The sequence below is a fragment of the Tyto alba genome, unplaced genomic scaffold (assembly GCF_018691265.1).
Source record: "Tyto alba isolate M040663 unplaced genomic scaffold, T.alba_DEE_v4.0 Super-Scaffold_46, whole genome shotgun sequence".
Classification (NCBI taxonomy): Eukaryota; Metazoa; Chordata; class Aves; order Strigiformes; family Tytonidae; genus Tyto; species Tyto alba.
Genome location: NW_024881322.1, coordinates 15,349,178 through 15,365,498, shown reverse-complemented (window position 1 = coordinate 15,365,498; position 16,321 = coordinate 15,349,178). Strand labels below are relative to the sequence as shown.

The following is a 16,321-nucleotide window of genomic DNA, read 5'->3' as shown; positions in this document are numbered from 1 at the left end:
CTGATGGATGAAGGTTTACACAATTATTTGGTTAATAATTTAACAGATGCCAGCTTTTTCTTATGTCATTTCTTCCCCGTTTAAACCCATTGCAGCTACTCCTGCAGCAGCATGTTACGTGTGGAGCTCCCAAGGGCTCAGGCGTGCCCGCACTGGGAAAAGAGGATTACAAAGCCAATGTCAGGACTTCTGCAGCTTCCACTGCCGATCTCTCACCTTCCACTCCTCCAGCGCACCGAACAGGACACGTGCCCCAGTCACCCTGCCTGTACAACAGGCACACAGCCTTTCCCTGGTACTTGAAAGAGGCAGATGATTTAGTGCAAAAAAAAAAATCACTGAAGAGTATTTTGGGCCCATTTCCTGCCTTCAAAGTCTTTTCCGATCCATTCTGATTTTTTGGCACCAAGCTTAATCTTAGGTGCTTGTATTTAAACTTTCATTATGATGATCAAATACAGCACACCTCCGTCCTTCATACAGACAGATCAGGAAATTATGAAGACTGCAAAATTAAGTAACATTTAAATATTCAAGCAGCCATGTGCTAGAAAGCAGAGACATTCCTCCTGGCTTGGAACAATAAAAAAGAACATAACTGTATGTTGAGAGTTACGGGCTGCTGCTCAGGAAATCAATGCTGATGATCACAAAGAAAATTGTTTGTACCTCCCCTGCTCAATTTGTGCTTGTTAGTTAATAAATCCTGAGCACTTACCTCTCATCGGTGGTGTAAATCTACGAATAGGTGGTGATAGGAGTTTGAACCACACCAAGCTGAAAAAGTCGATATCAAGATAGGGAACAGAAGTGGATCATCTGTCACTTTAGCTACTGGCATACCTGAAATCTGTCATAATGAAAGTTCTCAGTGAAGTGACTCTACTTGCTGGTCCTATATCGTTTTGAAAGTCTGCCAACTTGAAAGGAAACCCTTAAACGTTTCCAGTTTCATCACACGCTCCGCACCTTTACTGAATCAGGACTGTAAAAGCCAGTATTAATGAACTCAGAAAATCCCTTCAGTGCAAATAAGTTTTCTTAATATTTAAAGAAAATCTCTTGCCAACCATCCCAATTTAAAATGTGAGTACAGGAAATAAAAGGAAGGAAAAGGTTATTATTTGTAACACAGTGACTATAGTTATGCTGCAGTCAGAGACTAATTAGACCCTGGTTACGCTTTCTGACTCCACTAATTCATATAAATGGAGTGCTTGCTACATGACAGGGTAATTGCAGTGTAAATACAATAGTCTTTATGTATCTGGATACTGAAAAAGCACCAGTGTTACTGAGGTGGCAATAAGAAATAATTTGGACATGTCATTAACCTTCAGATTCTTTGAATCAGTGCTAATTAGGATATAGAAAAGCATAACCAAAAATGTAATTACCCTGAACTAAGGGCTCAACTGTGCAACTATTAGGAGGCTGCTCATGTGAGTAAGTCTGCTTGAGCATAACTGCGTATTGCCAAATCGGGCTGTAAAACACTACCAGGGTTTTATAATGAAGCAAAACGGAAGTGGAAAAATGAATTAATGATGTTTTTCAGCTGTAACAAATGTGCTGAGGGTTGTTCTCACATAAAAATCTTTCCCTTGTATTTTGTAGCCGGGGGCGTGCCAAATTCTGCCAGGAAACCCTTCCCTCTGAACACGTTAGCTGTAGCTTGTATAGTGGCCAGTGTACCCATTGGGTGCATGCTGCCCTGGAGCCCAATCTTAGATTAAGGCTTTAGGTGATATTACAATATAAAGTGTTGAAAACAACAGAGTATTAATGAAAACCTTTCTGCTTTACTTCTTATCCTTTTCTCGCTCTTTTTTAACCTCACCTCTCTAGAACATTTTAAAACAAGCATACAATGAGTGCACCTGGGGCTTTGTAACATGACAGTGCTGTTTCCTGTGCACATAGAAAAATCTTTGCCAGCTCCCCACTAAGAGGTACCACTACACTTCCTTCTTCTACCTCTGATGAGCTTACTGTGAGCCGTTACACCTTCTTAACTCCAGACACCATAATGATGTTTCTTACACAACTGACCAAATTGCTCCTTGCATGCCTACAGAAAACCAGTGACATACAGAACGTTCTGTTAAAATGTTGAGGCAACTCCCCAGTCAGTGTAATAATAGTTTCTTTAAATCCAAAGACTTATGTTCTCGTGTTATACCACCTCACGATGTTAGCCTACACCGGTGGCAACATATGAGCACATAAGGCAGGCAGGTTGTGGACAGCACTGCCGCTACTGTGAAAGAAATACCACGTCAGGAGAAACCCAAAAATGGGCAGATATTTGCGACAGAAGAAGCCTACACAGACCACCTTCCTCCCAGTTTATGATCAGCTACTTCGTTCAGAATTATTCACCTCGAATGCAATCAGTGAAATCCACTCTCTTTCAGTAATTGTTTCTTAGCATATATATTTTCTGTTAGATGTTCTTTTACCTTGGAAAAGGACTGTACACTGGCAGAGAGTAGTTTGTATTTGACTGCTGGAGTCTACGGTCCCTTTCAGCTGAGCAAGTATTTCCAGTCATTTCCCCTGATTATTTTGACTCAACTTTTTCATTCCTGAATGACTCCATCTCCTTTGCAGATAATCAAAATAGAAGGAAACATAGACAGGGATGGGTTGAATATAGGTGGTGTTACGACACTACTTCTTACCTTGCATTTGAAGGCAGCTGCAAATTGGGGGAGCTCTGGCTTGTCTCAAGATAAGGAAAGGGTATGCTCTTCCTCACTCCTGACAAATACCCAGTCACCGGAGCACACCCATAGCTTCCAGAGAAGTGCTGCTTCCCCCCCTGGAAACGCTGAGCCTTTCAACGTACACCACTTACACTTGTTAAAGATGTACCTGCCTTGCATTCTTTGCCATGATTAATTGCAGCAGCCTGATGTTGTGTTTTCCATAAACTATTTTTTTTTTTTAACTTCAATTGCTGAACAGTGAAGAAGCCACTAGAAGTTGCTGCTCCATCTTTATCCTCTGTTTCTTGAAGATTAATTATTCTTACACTCTCAAAATCAGACCGTTAGATTTACTATGTAGCGACGCCCCAGAAACACGGACAGTTTTAAAACTCACCTATCACAGAATGAGACATGAAGTGAAAAAGGACACACAGCTGAGATTTTTATATCCAGCCTTTGGAATAAAACGAGAGATACAGCTGCTTGTACGTGCACATTCTCACAAAAACCCGTCTTGCAGCATATACATGGAAATGAGGCAGAATGCTTCATTATCAAACGCTCCTCAGCAGCCCACGCTCTGACATGACAGCAGGGAATGCAAATATTTACAGCAGGAAGTCCTCAGGAATGACCAGTCCCCACCAAATGGCAGCAGCTTATCAAGCAGCAATTCCTGCTGCTGGAAACCCAGCTGAGGCCGCATTTCCACAGAAACACAACACAGAGAAGGTCCCTTTCAACAATTAGCTCCAATTTACATAGCTTTCGCCACGATGTTAAGTATATTTGATGAGTGCCATCATGGTCTACGAGACAGGAACTGTGGCACGAAAGCTCCAGAGGTTCGATCAGCCGTGGTTCTTTGCATCTAATACACAGCGAGTAAATGCTCCCAATTTAGTGAAGGCATTTGTCCTGAGGCGAAAACATTGATTCTCCACTTACTGTCTTTTAATTGTGATGTATCCAATTTATCTTTTTAGGCTATAAACTCTTAGGGGAAAATGTTCTGCTTTTTCATTCTGTATGCTGTTCTCATGCCAGCTTGATTTTACTGCAGAAGAGCCACGTTCAGGTTGAATCATTTTCACACGAGCAAGATAACACTTTCCTACTGCTAGAATTAATTGCTGTAACTTGTATTGTTTTTCTACGACAATATCTGATGTAAAGATGAATTAGTGGTGACAACACTATGAATAAATGATGAGTAACAAATACAGGAATGTTCCAGATGTTGTAAAAAGGTTCTTTTCTACTGAGAAAACTGTTTGCTCATCCATACCATGGTAATGCTTATGCTTAAGTAGCATAAACTACTGTGCATAAGCAACACTGCTTTCAGGATGTCACTAGCCCAGAAAAAAAGAAGCCAGCAAGGATGTTCCTTTTTTCCAGAATCGTGGGTGCTCCATTTTACTGTCATTACCCCCAGGCCTATCTGCTGCCCCAAATCCACATTTACGCTCCCGACATGTATGGACTGGCTGCAGTGCACAGCTCTTTGTTCACAGATATTTAAGCTTAATGATTCACAGGTGATAAAATATGACAGGACTTTTCACTGCCAAACGATCTGCAGGGCATCCTAATCAGCTCTAATAACTGGGTTGCAGTGTAAGGAGATAAACTCAAATGGAGCAGAACATTCATAATACAAGAAATGTGAGATGCTACTCAGCCTAAAGCACCGAAGACATCCAGCTAACACAGTAACTTTTTTTCCCCTTTGGAGGCAGGATTCCTTTTAACTGCCCGTTAAAAACAGTCTCAGCAGCGCGTGAACAAGAATGGCAACTGCTTACAGCCCTCAGCATGACTACTTGCAGTTTCTTTTCCCTTTTCAACTGCAGTGAAGCGCCGTCGGATAGACAATGAAGGTTTGGCTTTTTTGTTTTGTTTTGTTATTGTTTGGTTGGCTGGTTGTTGTTTTTTTTTTTTTAAAACTGTGGTGTTAGGATGCTGCCAGATATGGGTGTTGGTGGGTCTTGCTGCCAAGAGAGGAGGGGACACGCACCGAGCAGGCCACGTGCCAGCTGCAGTGCCTGCCGCCGGAGGTGCCGAGTGGCTCTGGCATCAGCTGCAGATGGGGGCTGTGCTGGCAGTGAAACCCAGAAGGTCACCTGTCCCCGAATGCTGCCTCTCAAAGGACACCTGCCTCTGCATCTTTTTCCCAAGCTGTGCCAGACAAAAAGGTTTGCTGGTGTCAAATACACAAAGCCTCCTCCCTCTGTCCCTCTACTGACAGCCAGGTGAATTTGCAATGCTGTCACTACAACGGCAAAACTCCCTTTGGTTCAAGGCAACCCGCTTTTCCAAAAGCTTCAGGCCCTGTACCCACAGCTGTTGAGATTTTCTCCCTGTTTATTTCTAACACACCAAAGTCCCACCGCCACTGCTAAACTTCCTACTGACTGCAAAAGGGGGAAAACTCCCAAGCACAGACCACGGGATTCCCTCTTCCAGCAGCAAAGATGTGCAAGAGCTTCCCCCAGGATCTGAAGGAGGTTCCCCCTGAGCAAAACCCCTCTTGCAGCCCGGCCAGAGGAGTCAGAGGACCCATGGTTTTTGCTGGTACTGTGCAAAACGCCATGCCTGGGACCCTGGGGCAGTGCTCTGAGTGCTGGAGCAATGAAAACATCTGAGAAATTTAATGCAGCCGATTCGATCACGGAAGGCCCCGAGTGTCCAGTCTCCCTCGGGTAAGAAGTCTCAGGGACCTCAGAGGAGCTGTCGGCATGGCATGAGACTGTCACAGACCTTCACTGATCACACAGAGGAACAGGGGAAAACAAGCTACCACTTCCCTGCTCAGTTGTGCTCAGATTAGGGTTCAAGATACGTGAAAAAAGGAGATGGGGCTGTCCACCCAGTACACTTCACTGCGGAGCCATTGCAGGGGGACCCGGCAACATGGATAAGGGAAGCTGTGCTTTTACTCTCTGGCTGATGATGGATGAGCATAGCGAAGTACAAACCAAAATATCTGCTGCTTCTTCTGGATAAGAATTTTGTGATCATTGTTCCAAGCCATTGTTTAGAAAAAATATGTTTTAAAATAGATACAGCAGTTTATTTGGGGATTTCTTGAACACTTTCTCCCTCTCTCCTTCCACTCAAAGAAAGAAAAAAAAAAGTTTGGAATTCACTATTAGTGAAATCACAGTCAAAAGGTGAGTGCCTATGTGTGTTTGCAGTTCTAAGGATAATGTCTGCACTTTGCATGGCGTTACTGGTGCCCCAGAAGCAGCCAGTGCAGAGGCACACAAGAATTAAGAAGAGGCTAGGGCTGGGCAAATCTCTTGTTGTCCCCTTCCCCATCTGTGCAGTGAGGGTAACACCACTTGTCAGTGGTGCAGGATGCTATGAAAAATTCAGAAACTTTAGTAATAAAGGTTGGACATGTACTGCAGCAAGCCATGTGGAGAAAGCCATCTGATAGTTTCACCTGGGACGGGATTTTGGAGGATCACTCTTAGCTGAAAGCCTTCACACAGGCAAGAATCAGCCCAATATTCTTCTCTAAACTCAAAAGGAGTTTTCAGATCTATAGCACTTTATTTTCTCTTGCATTCTTGCAGAAGGGTACATCCAGGTTCATACTGAGTAGCCTTTGTTGTCTTCGCTTCTTGGTATTTGCCTTACAACGCACGAAATACTTATGTCGTGCAGCAAAACAACAAAGAGAAAACAACAGAGAAACTGATGCTGCACCTACAACACCACTGGCCTCTCTGGTCTGCAAAGCCAACTAGCAAAAATCACACAGGCTATTCTGCAACCCAGAAGGACAGGAAAAATTAGAAGATGATGTGAAGAGAATGTTATTTCCAAGGACACTGGTTTGGTTTTCAAACAGAAAACTGTTATCTAATAGCACTTTTAATCATATTTTAGTTTTCAGACACGTACAGGATGCTCAGCTGAAGGTCATAATAGGTGGTTCTCATCTGATCTCTATGAAGACCGTGGAGACGACTGCATGAAGACGACTTTCTTTTAAACACAAGCTGAAAGTGAATGGTTGCTTTATTTCCCCATATACACATATATAGAAAGGCCACAACTGAAGATCTTGGAGAGATTACCTGTTTGCAGATTACAAAGGCACAGATCCTCAGACATTGTATTAACTTAAAACACATTGCTGATACTTAATGATGAAAGAGTAACCCTGTCATACTGGACCTGAAAAATTTGCTTAATTGGTTCAAATTCAGGTCTAAAACATCGATGTGAATCGTGCAAAAAATTATTCTAATCTCTCAGCCTACTGGTGCTTATTGCCTTGGTTGGCTGGCTTGCCTTTTGGAGAATACTGGGACTAAATCAGTGACACAGATTCTCCCCTGGATTGATAACCGGGAAATGAACAGCAAGTCCTGAGTCAACAAGACACCACTCACTACAGGCTAAAATGAAGTTTTTGGCATCCCACACAATGAAGATATCATCCCGGGCCACATTATAATCTTCCTCTGAAGACAGCTGAAGGAAACTCTCCAGGCTCTGAAACGGATGAACGCCTTCACTGTGCGCGTGTCAGAAAGGCGCACTGAGACATGAATGCCTTCTCTTCCCACACGACACGCCGTCAGTCCCTACCCAGCATCCAGTGTGCAGCTATTGTGTGCACCAGAAGAAGGCAAAGAGAAAACACCAAAAGTCTTTACTTGGGTCAAAGGTGAAAAAAACTGATCCTTCCTGGCCTTGGTGCAATTAGACACAGCCAACACTGAGCATGGGAGACTTCTCAGCCTTTCTAGAAGTATTAACTTAGGACTGTTCAAAAAAAACCAACTCAGCTTCTAAAATTTAAGCTTCAGTGATGCCCACTGAAACCTGCACACACCCACAGGTAAGACAGTTCTTTCCTGGACCCATCTTCCAGACTAAACATCTGAACTAGTCTTTTTCTAATGCTGGTTGGACTAAAACTCCTCAGCTAGTGCGGATCTCTGCCAAGGCAAGCCTGGCAGGCCGTGAAACCCTGTCAGCAAGGCCAGACGAGCTTTGGAGTTCAGCAAGTCTCTCTGCAGGCTTCTAAAAAATGTTTCACTCCAGGGTGATCAACTTTTCCAAAACCAGGCACGATATAAAGCTTTTGAGAGCCAGTTGAGCCGCAAAGCTTTGCTAAGCTGTAGCAAATCAAAATTGCTCTTAATGAAGCCTCAATCTGTCAAAAACTATGTTCAGTCCTTTGATGGATCAGGTCCTGAATGACCGCTTTTTACCACCAATGGGAGTATGTCACAGTGTTGTAGCTGTTCCTGGAACTCAGAGGCACTACTGTGAAAATGTTCACGCCTTGATTTTGAAAAAAAAAAAAAAGCACCTTAAAATAGGAAAATCGTATTCCTTTTCTGGACACTTACTGTATTTACCACCCAAGGATCCCAAATCCTCTAGAGTTATCACCCAAGCCTTGCAACACCCAGCAGAGAGAAGATAAATTTACAGAACAGGATACAGCTAGGAGATGGGACTTGCCCCAGATCAGAGAGGTTATCTGTGACAGATTGCGAGCTGAATCTACATTTTCTTGGCGTACAAACCGGTATCTTAACTGAAAGACCACCATTTCTCTGTATCACAGTGCACTTAAGAGCAAATACTACGCTCAGTTTTCATACAAAAGTGCACAAAGCAGGCAAGGAAAGCAAGGCACAGCACAGTGACAACAGGGAACATACATGGAAAAAAATAAAAGGTTGCCAGAACTTACGGGAGCTGCATTGTTTTTCACTGTGACACTCGGAGTTGTGGCTCGTAGTGCCCCACTCACGCCATGGTAGTATTTGAAGCAGATCTTTGTTTCAGCTAAAAAAAGAGAATTATTTTAGATTAGAAGAACTGCCAGGGAGAAGCTGCACAGTCGGGTGCAGCTCACAGGCATAAGGCTGGCAAGCAGTTAAATTGCAAGTGGTTCATTCCAGGTTGGCTGGCACGACAGGGCACCTCCTGCCTCCGATCTCCCCCTTTGCCAGAGGGAAATTTCATGTTTGGTTCCTGTGACTTAAAACAGTTAAAAACCCAACCCAAGCTCTTCTGAGCAGCTGTTACGACAGACAGACCTCGGAGTACCTGGTCAGCATCCTTTAGCCACATTAGGAAGAAGAAAAGTAAGGACGGAGAAACTCTCCCTGTTCAGACATATCAAACACTAATGTTCAGACAAAGTGAGAAACTTCCTTAGGACAACGAGATTGCATAGTTGCTCACTGACAAGTTTCACTGAATCAATTTGTTCTGACCTTGGTCAGGGCAAGGAAGTAAATAACTGCTCTGACAGTTACTACATTAAAACATGTTTCAGAAAACAGCATAGTACCACAAGACCCCATCTTAGTGTATTTTCACTGACTTCCAAAGATTTGGATTTGGTGAGGAACACAAGCAAGACCATGAGTTTGGCCTCTCAGCGCTGCTTTTTGCCACATGCACTGTTATTCACATAAATACATTAAGTGAGGGAAACTCCATTTTGATAACTGTATCAAGGCACAGAAGTAGTGAAATCAGATTTTTGTTCAGTCACCCCCTTACAACACACCTCCTCACCCGCTGCAAGAAGGAAAGATACTTTCAGCCAGCTTCTCTGTTGGTCTGTAAGTACAAACACACACCAATTGCTAGGACGTGACATCATGCCACTCACTCACTTGCTTGGACCTGGTGACTTGCTGAAGCACATCCTACAGGCAGGAGTTTTCTTCCATAGTCAGCTGGGATGTGAAGTGGGTTGATACCTGCCCACACGCAGCCAGGACACAGCAGGTATGCACTGTATGTATGGGGGATCTGAAAAATGCCTATTTAAATAAAAGCAGCATTCACATCTTGCAGTTTTAACTGGATGATGCCACGGAAATTTTCAGTTGCTCCGTAATATATTTGAAGGTGCTTCTCATAGTCAAGTTATTCCTTAACACTTCGCCTTGCAGCTGCTGCTGAGGCCCAGGGAAAACATCAACCTTTGCCTGCAGAGCCACAATTCTGCTCGCTGTAACTACAGTGCCTATGTAAGAAAACAATAAAGGAATGCCAATGTTTTAACGTACAAATTGCATTGCTGTTTTAACACCAGTAACAACAGTGCAGTGGAGACAAAAGATTATGCAACATTAAGAGCTGGGATCTTGGCCACAGATTATGGTGCTGTGATTGGCTGTTTGGTAGATCCAAAAACCAACCACGCAGCACCCCAGGTGGAAGCTGTCCTGGGTTTGAGTGAGTGGTGGGGTTTTTTGGTGGCAGGGGAGGGGGCTATCGGGGCGGCCCCCTGTGAGAAGTTTCTCGAAGCTCCCCCAGCTCCACGTCAGCTCCACTTCTGTTTGGGAAATTGAGCCAATCGGCTGTGCCTCTGCGATAACGTATTTAAGAAGGGACGTGGTGACGGGCAGTGGGACTGGTGAGGAGGAGTTGCTGCAGCTGCATGAACACCAAGGTCAGTGGGGGAACGGAGGAAGAAAGGAGGGGGGAGGTGTGCCGGAGCAGAGACCCCCCTGTATCCTGCGGGGAGATGGCAGGGCGGCCACCCCCACCACCCATGGAGATCTACGGTGGAGCAGACATTGATTTATGGCCTGTGGCTTCTGCCTGGATAATCAAGGTTCTGTGCCCGAAAAAGGCCGGGGTCTTGTGGAAAAAGGTAGCCCCCGATGCTGTAATTCAGCACTGGGAGGATTGCAGCATGCGGGGGAGTCCCACACCAGAGCAGCTTGGGAAGGGCTGCAGCCGTGGGAGGGAACCCAGTTGGAGTTAGTTTGTGGAGGACTGTCTCCTGTGAGAGGGGGACCACGATGGAGCAGGGGGAAGAAGTTCCAGAAGCTCCCCCCACCGAAGATGGCAGCAGCGGCAGCACTGACTGCACCCCCCATTCCCTGCCCCTGCACCACTGGGGGAGGAGGTAGAGATATCGGGAGCAGAGCTGAGCCCGGGAAGAAGGGAGGGGTGGGGGGAAGGTGTTCTCAAGATGTGGCAATGCTTCTCACTGTCCTACTCTGTTATGTGTTGTTAGTGTCTGTAATAAATGCATGTTCTTTTTTTTCTTCCCCTAATGAGTCTGCCTTTTGCTCGTGCCCATAAAGGGGAATTTTTCCCCATCCCAGTTCTATCTTGAACGCCAAGCCTGGCTCTCTGTCCCTTCTTATTGCCAGAAGAAAAGGGGGAGAGAGTGGCTGCGTGGTGTTTGGCTGCCAATCAGGCTCAAACCATGACAGAAGCAAAATGCAGGGAAATGAAAAGCAGTGGAGACCCTTGAAAACACAGGCTTGAACTGCTTACCCTGACGCCTATAGGTACACAGGAGGAAAAAGAAATCTTGGTTTCTTTTTTGAAAGACAAAATAATTTTAGCATTGTAAAAGCCTTCCCAACCTTCAAATGTGACTTGGGAAATGAAAACCAGAGAGATTATGTTATCAAGTAGTTCAAGTGCTTCTCATTACTCTTCCCTGAGGAGGCACGGGGGACGTGCCGTCCAGTGACAAGAAGCACCGTGCCAGCACAGTTCACCTGCCACTGCACTGTCCAACCCCACAGCTCGTTCTTCATCAGGCAACCAGATGCACAGTTCTGCTCACATGGTGAAAATGCACACTACAGACACGTATAGGTGTCCCTTTCACTTCACAGCACTCCACAAGAAGTGGAAGAAGCTTCAGAGTCCTTCAGCACGTCCACAAGAGCCTCTGTTGCCCATCCTGGGGTTTAATTTGCAACTGCCCCAACCAAGCTTCTGCAAATGTAAGAGAATTACTTGAGGTGTCAGTGCAGCTGAGCAAGCAACCCCGTTGTTGCACCTGGGATCAGCAGTTGTTTTCTTTCGGCAGCAAAAAAGCTGCATGAGCTTGTGGGACTGAAAAACTGCAAGTCCAGATTGAATTTTCACATTGTAATTTACTCTACAGGACTTTTAACAGCTCAGCAGCTAACTCATTTACTCACTGAAAAGACAGCAAAAGCTGAGGATATCACAATAGCTAAAACATGGCGTTCTCAACAATTATTCAAATCTTAATTTTCCTCTCCCCTGGAGACTTTTAGCTACAGTTTGCACAGAATATTGAGAGCTAGAATAAAGAGAAGCTTTTTTCCTTTTTTTTTTTTTTTTTTTTTTCTTTTTTTTAAATTATTAACTCACGTAGTTAATAAAATATAACTTCAGGTACTAGCCTGTATGACAACACTTAGACCTCACAGCAGGAAATCTCACCATAGGTTGGCAAGTACACGGTAACTGATTTCCTACATTGGGAAGAATCTATTTAATTAAACTGAAAGAATTAAGCAGAGAGAACAGAAGGAGGAAAAAAATACAACCTTATGTAGGTATTCTGTATATTAGTATTGCTGTCAAGGACAAAGGATTACTAAGATGATTGAATATGTATTTGGAAAGAACCATGTGGGTATTGAAGATTCCTCTCAGTGTCACGCAACTACTAATTTAATTTTCAGTCAAACTGCCCACATACAGATGCAAACTGGCAAGAAGGCAGCCCAGTACCAGAGGTGGAACAGTTCATCAGGTAGTGTTTGAGGCCATGATTAATGAATGTCAGAGGTTTCATTCAGAGAGCAGATCTGAGAGCAAAAAGCTTTACGGGGGCCTTCACAGACTGAGAAATTGCTCTAGAAACATCAGAGGAACAACGTTTTATTTTTTCTTGATTCCCGGATCTTTTTCAGATTGAAAATACTAGAAGAATGGCTTTAACGCATATAAAGCTTGCAAAATTACATACGGTATCTTTATGTGCAAAAATGCCACTTAGACCTTAGTTGGGCTTTCTTTGGCTGAGAGCCATCCTTTCCAAATAACACTGCCGGTGCCATGTTTTTCACTTCAACAGATTCCTAACATTTTAATCCATCTGAAGATTGTTCTTTTATTCCTGAATCACCTCCGAGACACTTCCAAAACAGATGCAGGCATTCACTGGCTTGGTACCGCTGCCTCCGCAGATGAACAGAAAGCACTGTAAGTACAGGCAAGGCAGTGATATAAATTAACCTGAACGTTATCCAGCTGGCAGTTGTACATAACATGTAGTTATAAGGGCTGTTTGCGTCGTAGTCTTGTAGATTAGCTTGTTGTGGAATAAAGGAGACCATTTAACTCTGTCCTGCTGCCCTAGCTACACGGCACAGTGTGCAGGTCAGGCACAGCTGTCGTCCAGTTAATCCCTAATTATAAATAAATACGTGTCATTGTTATTTTCATCTCAGTAATTATAAGTAGCAGCTCACTAGATCAGGTAATGAAGCTATGATGTTAAAGTCAGGAAGTAATGAGGTTAAATTCTCCTTTCAATTAGCATAAATGGCAGTCGGACTGGTAAATCTTCCAGGAGATGAGATGTCTAAAGATGCCCAGAAATACTTGTGCCTATGACAATTACAAGACTACTTGGTTCAAGAACAAAACAGCATTGTATTTCTTTTACACCAGGCTTGATATCTCCATAATACCATGTTACAGCCTTCCACTGCACTGATATACATAAGACAGTCCCCTATACATATGCAGTCCCCTGCGTATACCCAGTTATGTGCTCAACCCCACTGCTGTAACCATCACGGGTGTGGAAAGTCCAGCTGCCCCCGAGGCAGGACAAGGCAGGGTGAGCGGAGCCAGGCAACAGGAGAGGCCATTCTGGTTTGCTCCTTGCACCCCAGCCCGCAAGCACCTCTGTGGGCAACGTTGGAGGGATGCTGATGGGGAAGGGAGAGGAGCCAGGATGTAGCCCATCCCCAGAAACCACAGAGACCACGCCTCGATCAGAGGGAAATTTTGACAAGTTTGAGTTTTGCCAGAGAACAGCTCTGCCATGGAGACTCATCCCTCTCACAGGAAAAAAATCCAGTCCGCAGAGAATGATTCCTCTATCAAAGCCTTGAGTTATCTCAGTTACCAAATCAGTTTTGCAAATTAACTGGAAAATGAATTTATCAGCTGAACATAAGTCTCCTCAGCAATATTCTGTACTGCCTCCGCAATCACCCAGCCCTTGAAAACACCCTACCTCCTTACTAAGCAAGTGAGAAGAGATAAAATCTAGTAGGGTCTGCTGATGAATTGCAGCTGGAAGCATTGAAGGTTGAAAGCCTCTAAGAGGTGTCCTAGTTTCCACCATCCACCCATTCTTCTATCCTGTCAGTGCTATTGCTTCTGTTGGTTTGTTTGATACCCCTTCCCTTTAAAAAACTTCCATTCCTACTGATCTTCCTCATTCCTTCAGAGTTGTCAAAATTGCCCCAAATCTCTTCTCAGAAGTTCACTCGCTCTTATAATCCTCTGCTCCTCACTTACTACGGCTAAGTCTGGTCTCAGAGGCTTAGCTTTCAGTAAAAGGTGGATTTATTCTCTCAAATATAAAAAGAAGCACTGCCAGGATTAAGCAGTTTTCCTTGTTAAACTGAACACCCACCCCACCCCCAACCATCCTAACGGGTATTTCAAGGAAAGACTAAATGATATTCTTTGGGGGAGACAGGAAGCATCAGTTGGTGTTTGACAGGAGAGTGTGATACACCTGAGGCACTTCCACAATCTGGTTGTGATTTACTTCCAGGGTACTTTTTGTTTCAATTAAATAGCTGAGGTGACTGGGCATTAGCTAAGCATTTCTCAGCACTGCAAAACCTCTCAGGGAAGTAATGTCAGTCTTAAAGACTGAGTCATTTATGATCGATTCAACCTATTACTAAAAGAGCTGTTGTTGCTCTTTTAGGCAAACATTGCGCATAAAAAATGAGAGGTGTCAAAAACCAGTAATGAAAAGGTAGCAGTCTTTGGTAAGTGGGTGGGAACCAAGTGAACCAAATCAGAGAGAGAAGCAATCAAGTTATGAGTCATAAAGTTTTCCCTAGAGAGGATGCAGAAGTGGAATAAACAAACATATGATACTGTGCTATCATCAGATCACTACGGGAGCATCGTGAATTAAAGCAGATGTCTGGAAGTGGAGACAGAAGGTGTGAAAGCGGAGATAGGGAGTCAATGGGGGGGAGAACTGATTGAATACATTGGGGAAACTAGGAGAGACACATAAAAAAATAGAACAAGGAAGTATAATGGGAAGTCAAACCAGAGAGATTAAAGGCAGTTTGTATGAAGTGTCGCAGTACAGGAATTGAGTAAGCAACGGCACTGATGTCAAAGTTGGGGGAAAGAAAGGAAAGGACTGAGATTAGAAGAGAATCACTGTGCAGAGAGAGTGGGACAGGGGAGAGGGGAGAAGGCCTAGGACTGACCAAATGAGAAGAAAGCAGGGAAAAAGAAACAAGGCAAGGGAGGGCAGAGAGGGAGAGAGTAAGAAAGTCAAACCTGAAGAAGAAAGAGGAAAAAAGTGCCCTATCACCGAGAGCTTCCCGAAGCATGAAGCACGATGTACGAGCTGTATCACCTGTGAAACCCAGTGTGCAAGTGCAGGTCCCGCACAGCTCTCATGCCCAACCACCAGCACCCATCTCCTGCTTTCAAATGCTGCTGGAAGCGTAGGGAGCAGGGAGACTGTGCAAGCCAGAGTCAAAACACAGTACTTCTGTATCAGCGTGAGCCTTTCCCTAAGCATCAACAGCTTTGGGATAAATTTAGGTGGCTTCTCCCAATACTACACCTGCCCTGTCAGCAAAGAATTAAGATACATAAAGATAAAAGGTAAGGTTATTACTGACAGATCTAATTTGTACTTACAGCGTGGATACACAGTACCATTTATTTCCATCACATACGCCTGCTGCTGTTCCATGCAAACAACGGCTCTTATTTCTTGTGCTGTACCAGAAAAACTGCCTGTTCCAGGAATGGCCTGCTCCATATGCAACGGTGACACTACAGCCATCAAGCTGGTCTGCCACTCAGCCACCTCTGCACCGTGTATTTCCGTAAGCTGTAAACCACATCTGCTCACAGGATTTGTTTAGTATCACAACCACCTATGGTCTTCTGTACAGCGTCTCAGTTTTCAGAGAACTAACAGTTTAAAACCAAACAAGGCCTCAACAGATGTGTTTCTTTAATTCCAGTTGCAGAATTTCTTCCAATTTTTTGATGACTTTTTCCTTGCCCTGCTCTAAAATGTGCACAAACATGTGAACAGAATGGTAAAAGACGTCTCTTGAGAAACTGAGATACAAGATTTTAAAATCTCACCTTTCAGCTTATTATAATGTTTCTAGGCAAGAAAGAAAAAAGTACCTGGAGACAAAATTAAGGCTGACCAGTACATAAAAACAATTTCAGGCACAAACCTTTGGAAGGAAACTGTAAGAGCTCAAAACCAAGCACTGGAACACCCAGAAAACTTCTAATCAAGATGAAACTTAAGCTAAAAATCCAAACTCATCAAGATGCAGAAATGCACAGTTAGAACTTTCACATAACCCTAACTCTGCAAGAATAAATAATGTGTTTCAGTATTTGTAATTGTAACTGATATTTGAAGAACAGATTAGATGATTTTAGTAATTTTATTTCCTCTTCAGATGGTGTTGTCACAGACTGCTGTTGCTTCACAAGGGTTGCACATTCAGGGCTGGAGTTACCTCCCTTATAACGGGAGAGAAGATTATTATCACTTATTTTATTATTGATTC

General features: G+C 43.8%; 1 protein-coding gene across 5 annotated transcripts in view; it reads right to left on the bottom strand.

Moving 5' to 3' along the window:
• The window catches only part of HECW1 (HECT, C2 and WW domain containing E3 ubiquitin protein ligase 1), a 267,781-nt gene that overhangs the window by 121,627 nt on the left and 129,833 nt on the right, over positions 1-16,321 (bottom strand). For all 5 annotated transcript variants that reach the window (XR_006166814.1, XM_042806277.1, XM_042806276.1 and 2 more), the window contains one exon: positions 8,443-8,537. Coding sequence is in view for 4 of the 5 variants with exons in the window: in XM_042806277.1 (XP_042662211.1) it covers positions 8,443-8,537 (95 nt within the window). In the remaining variant the exon portion in view is untranslated. The remainder of the gene's footprint in view (positions 1-8,442; positions 8,538-16,321) is intronic.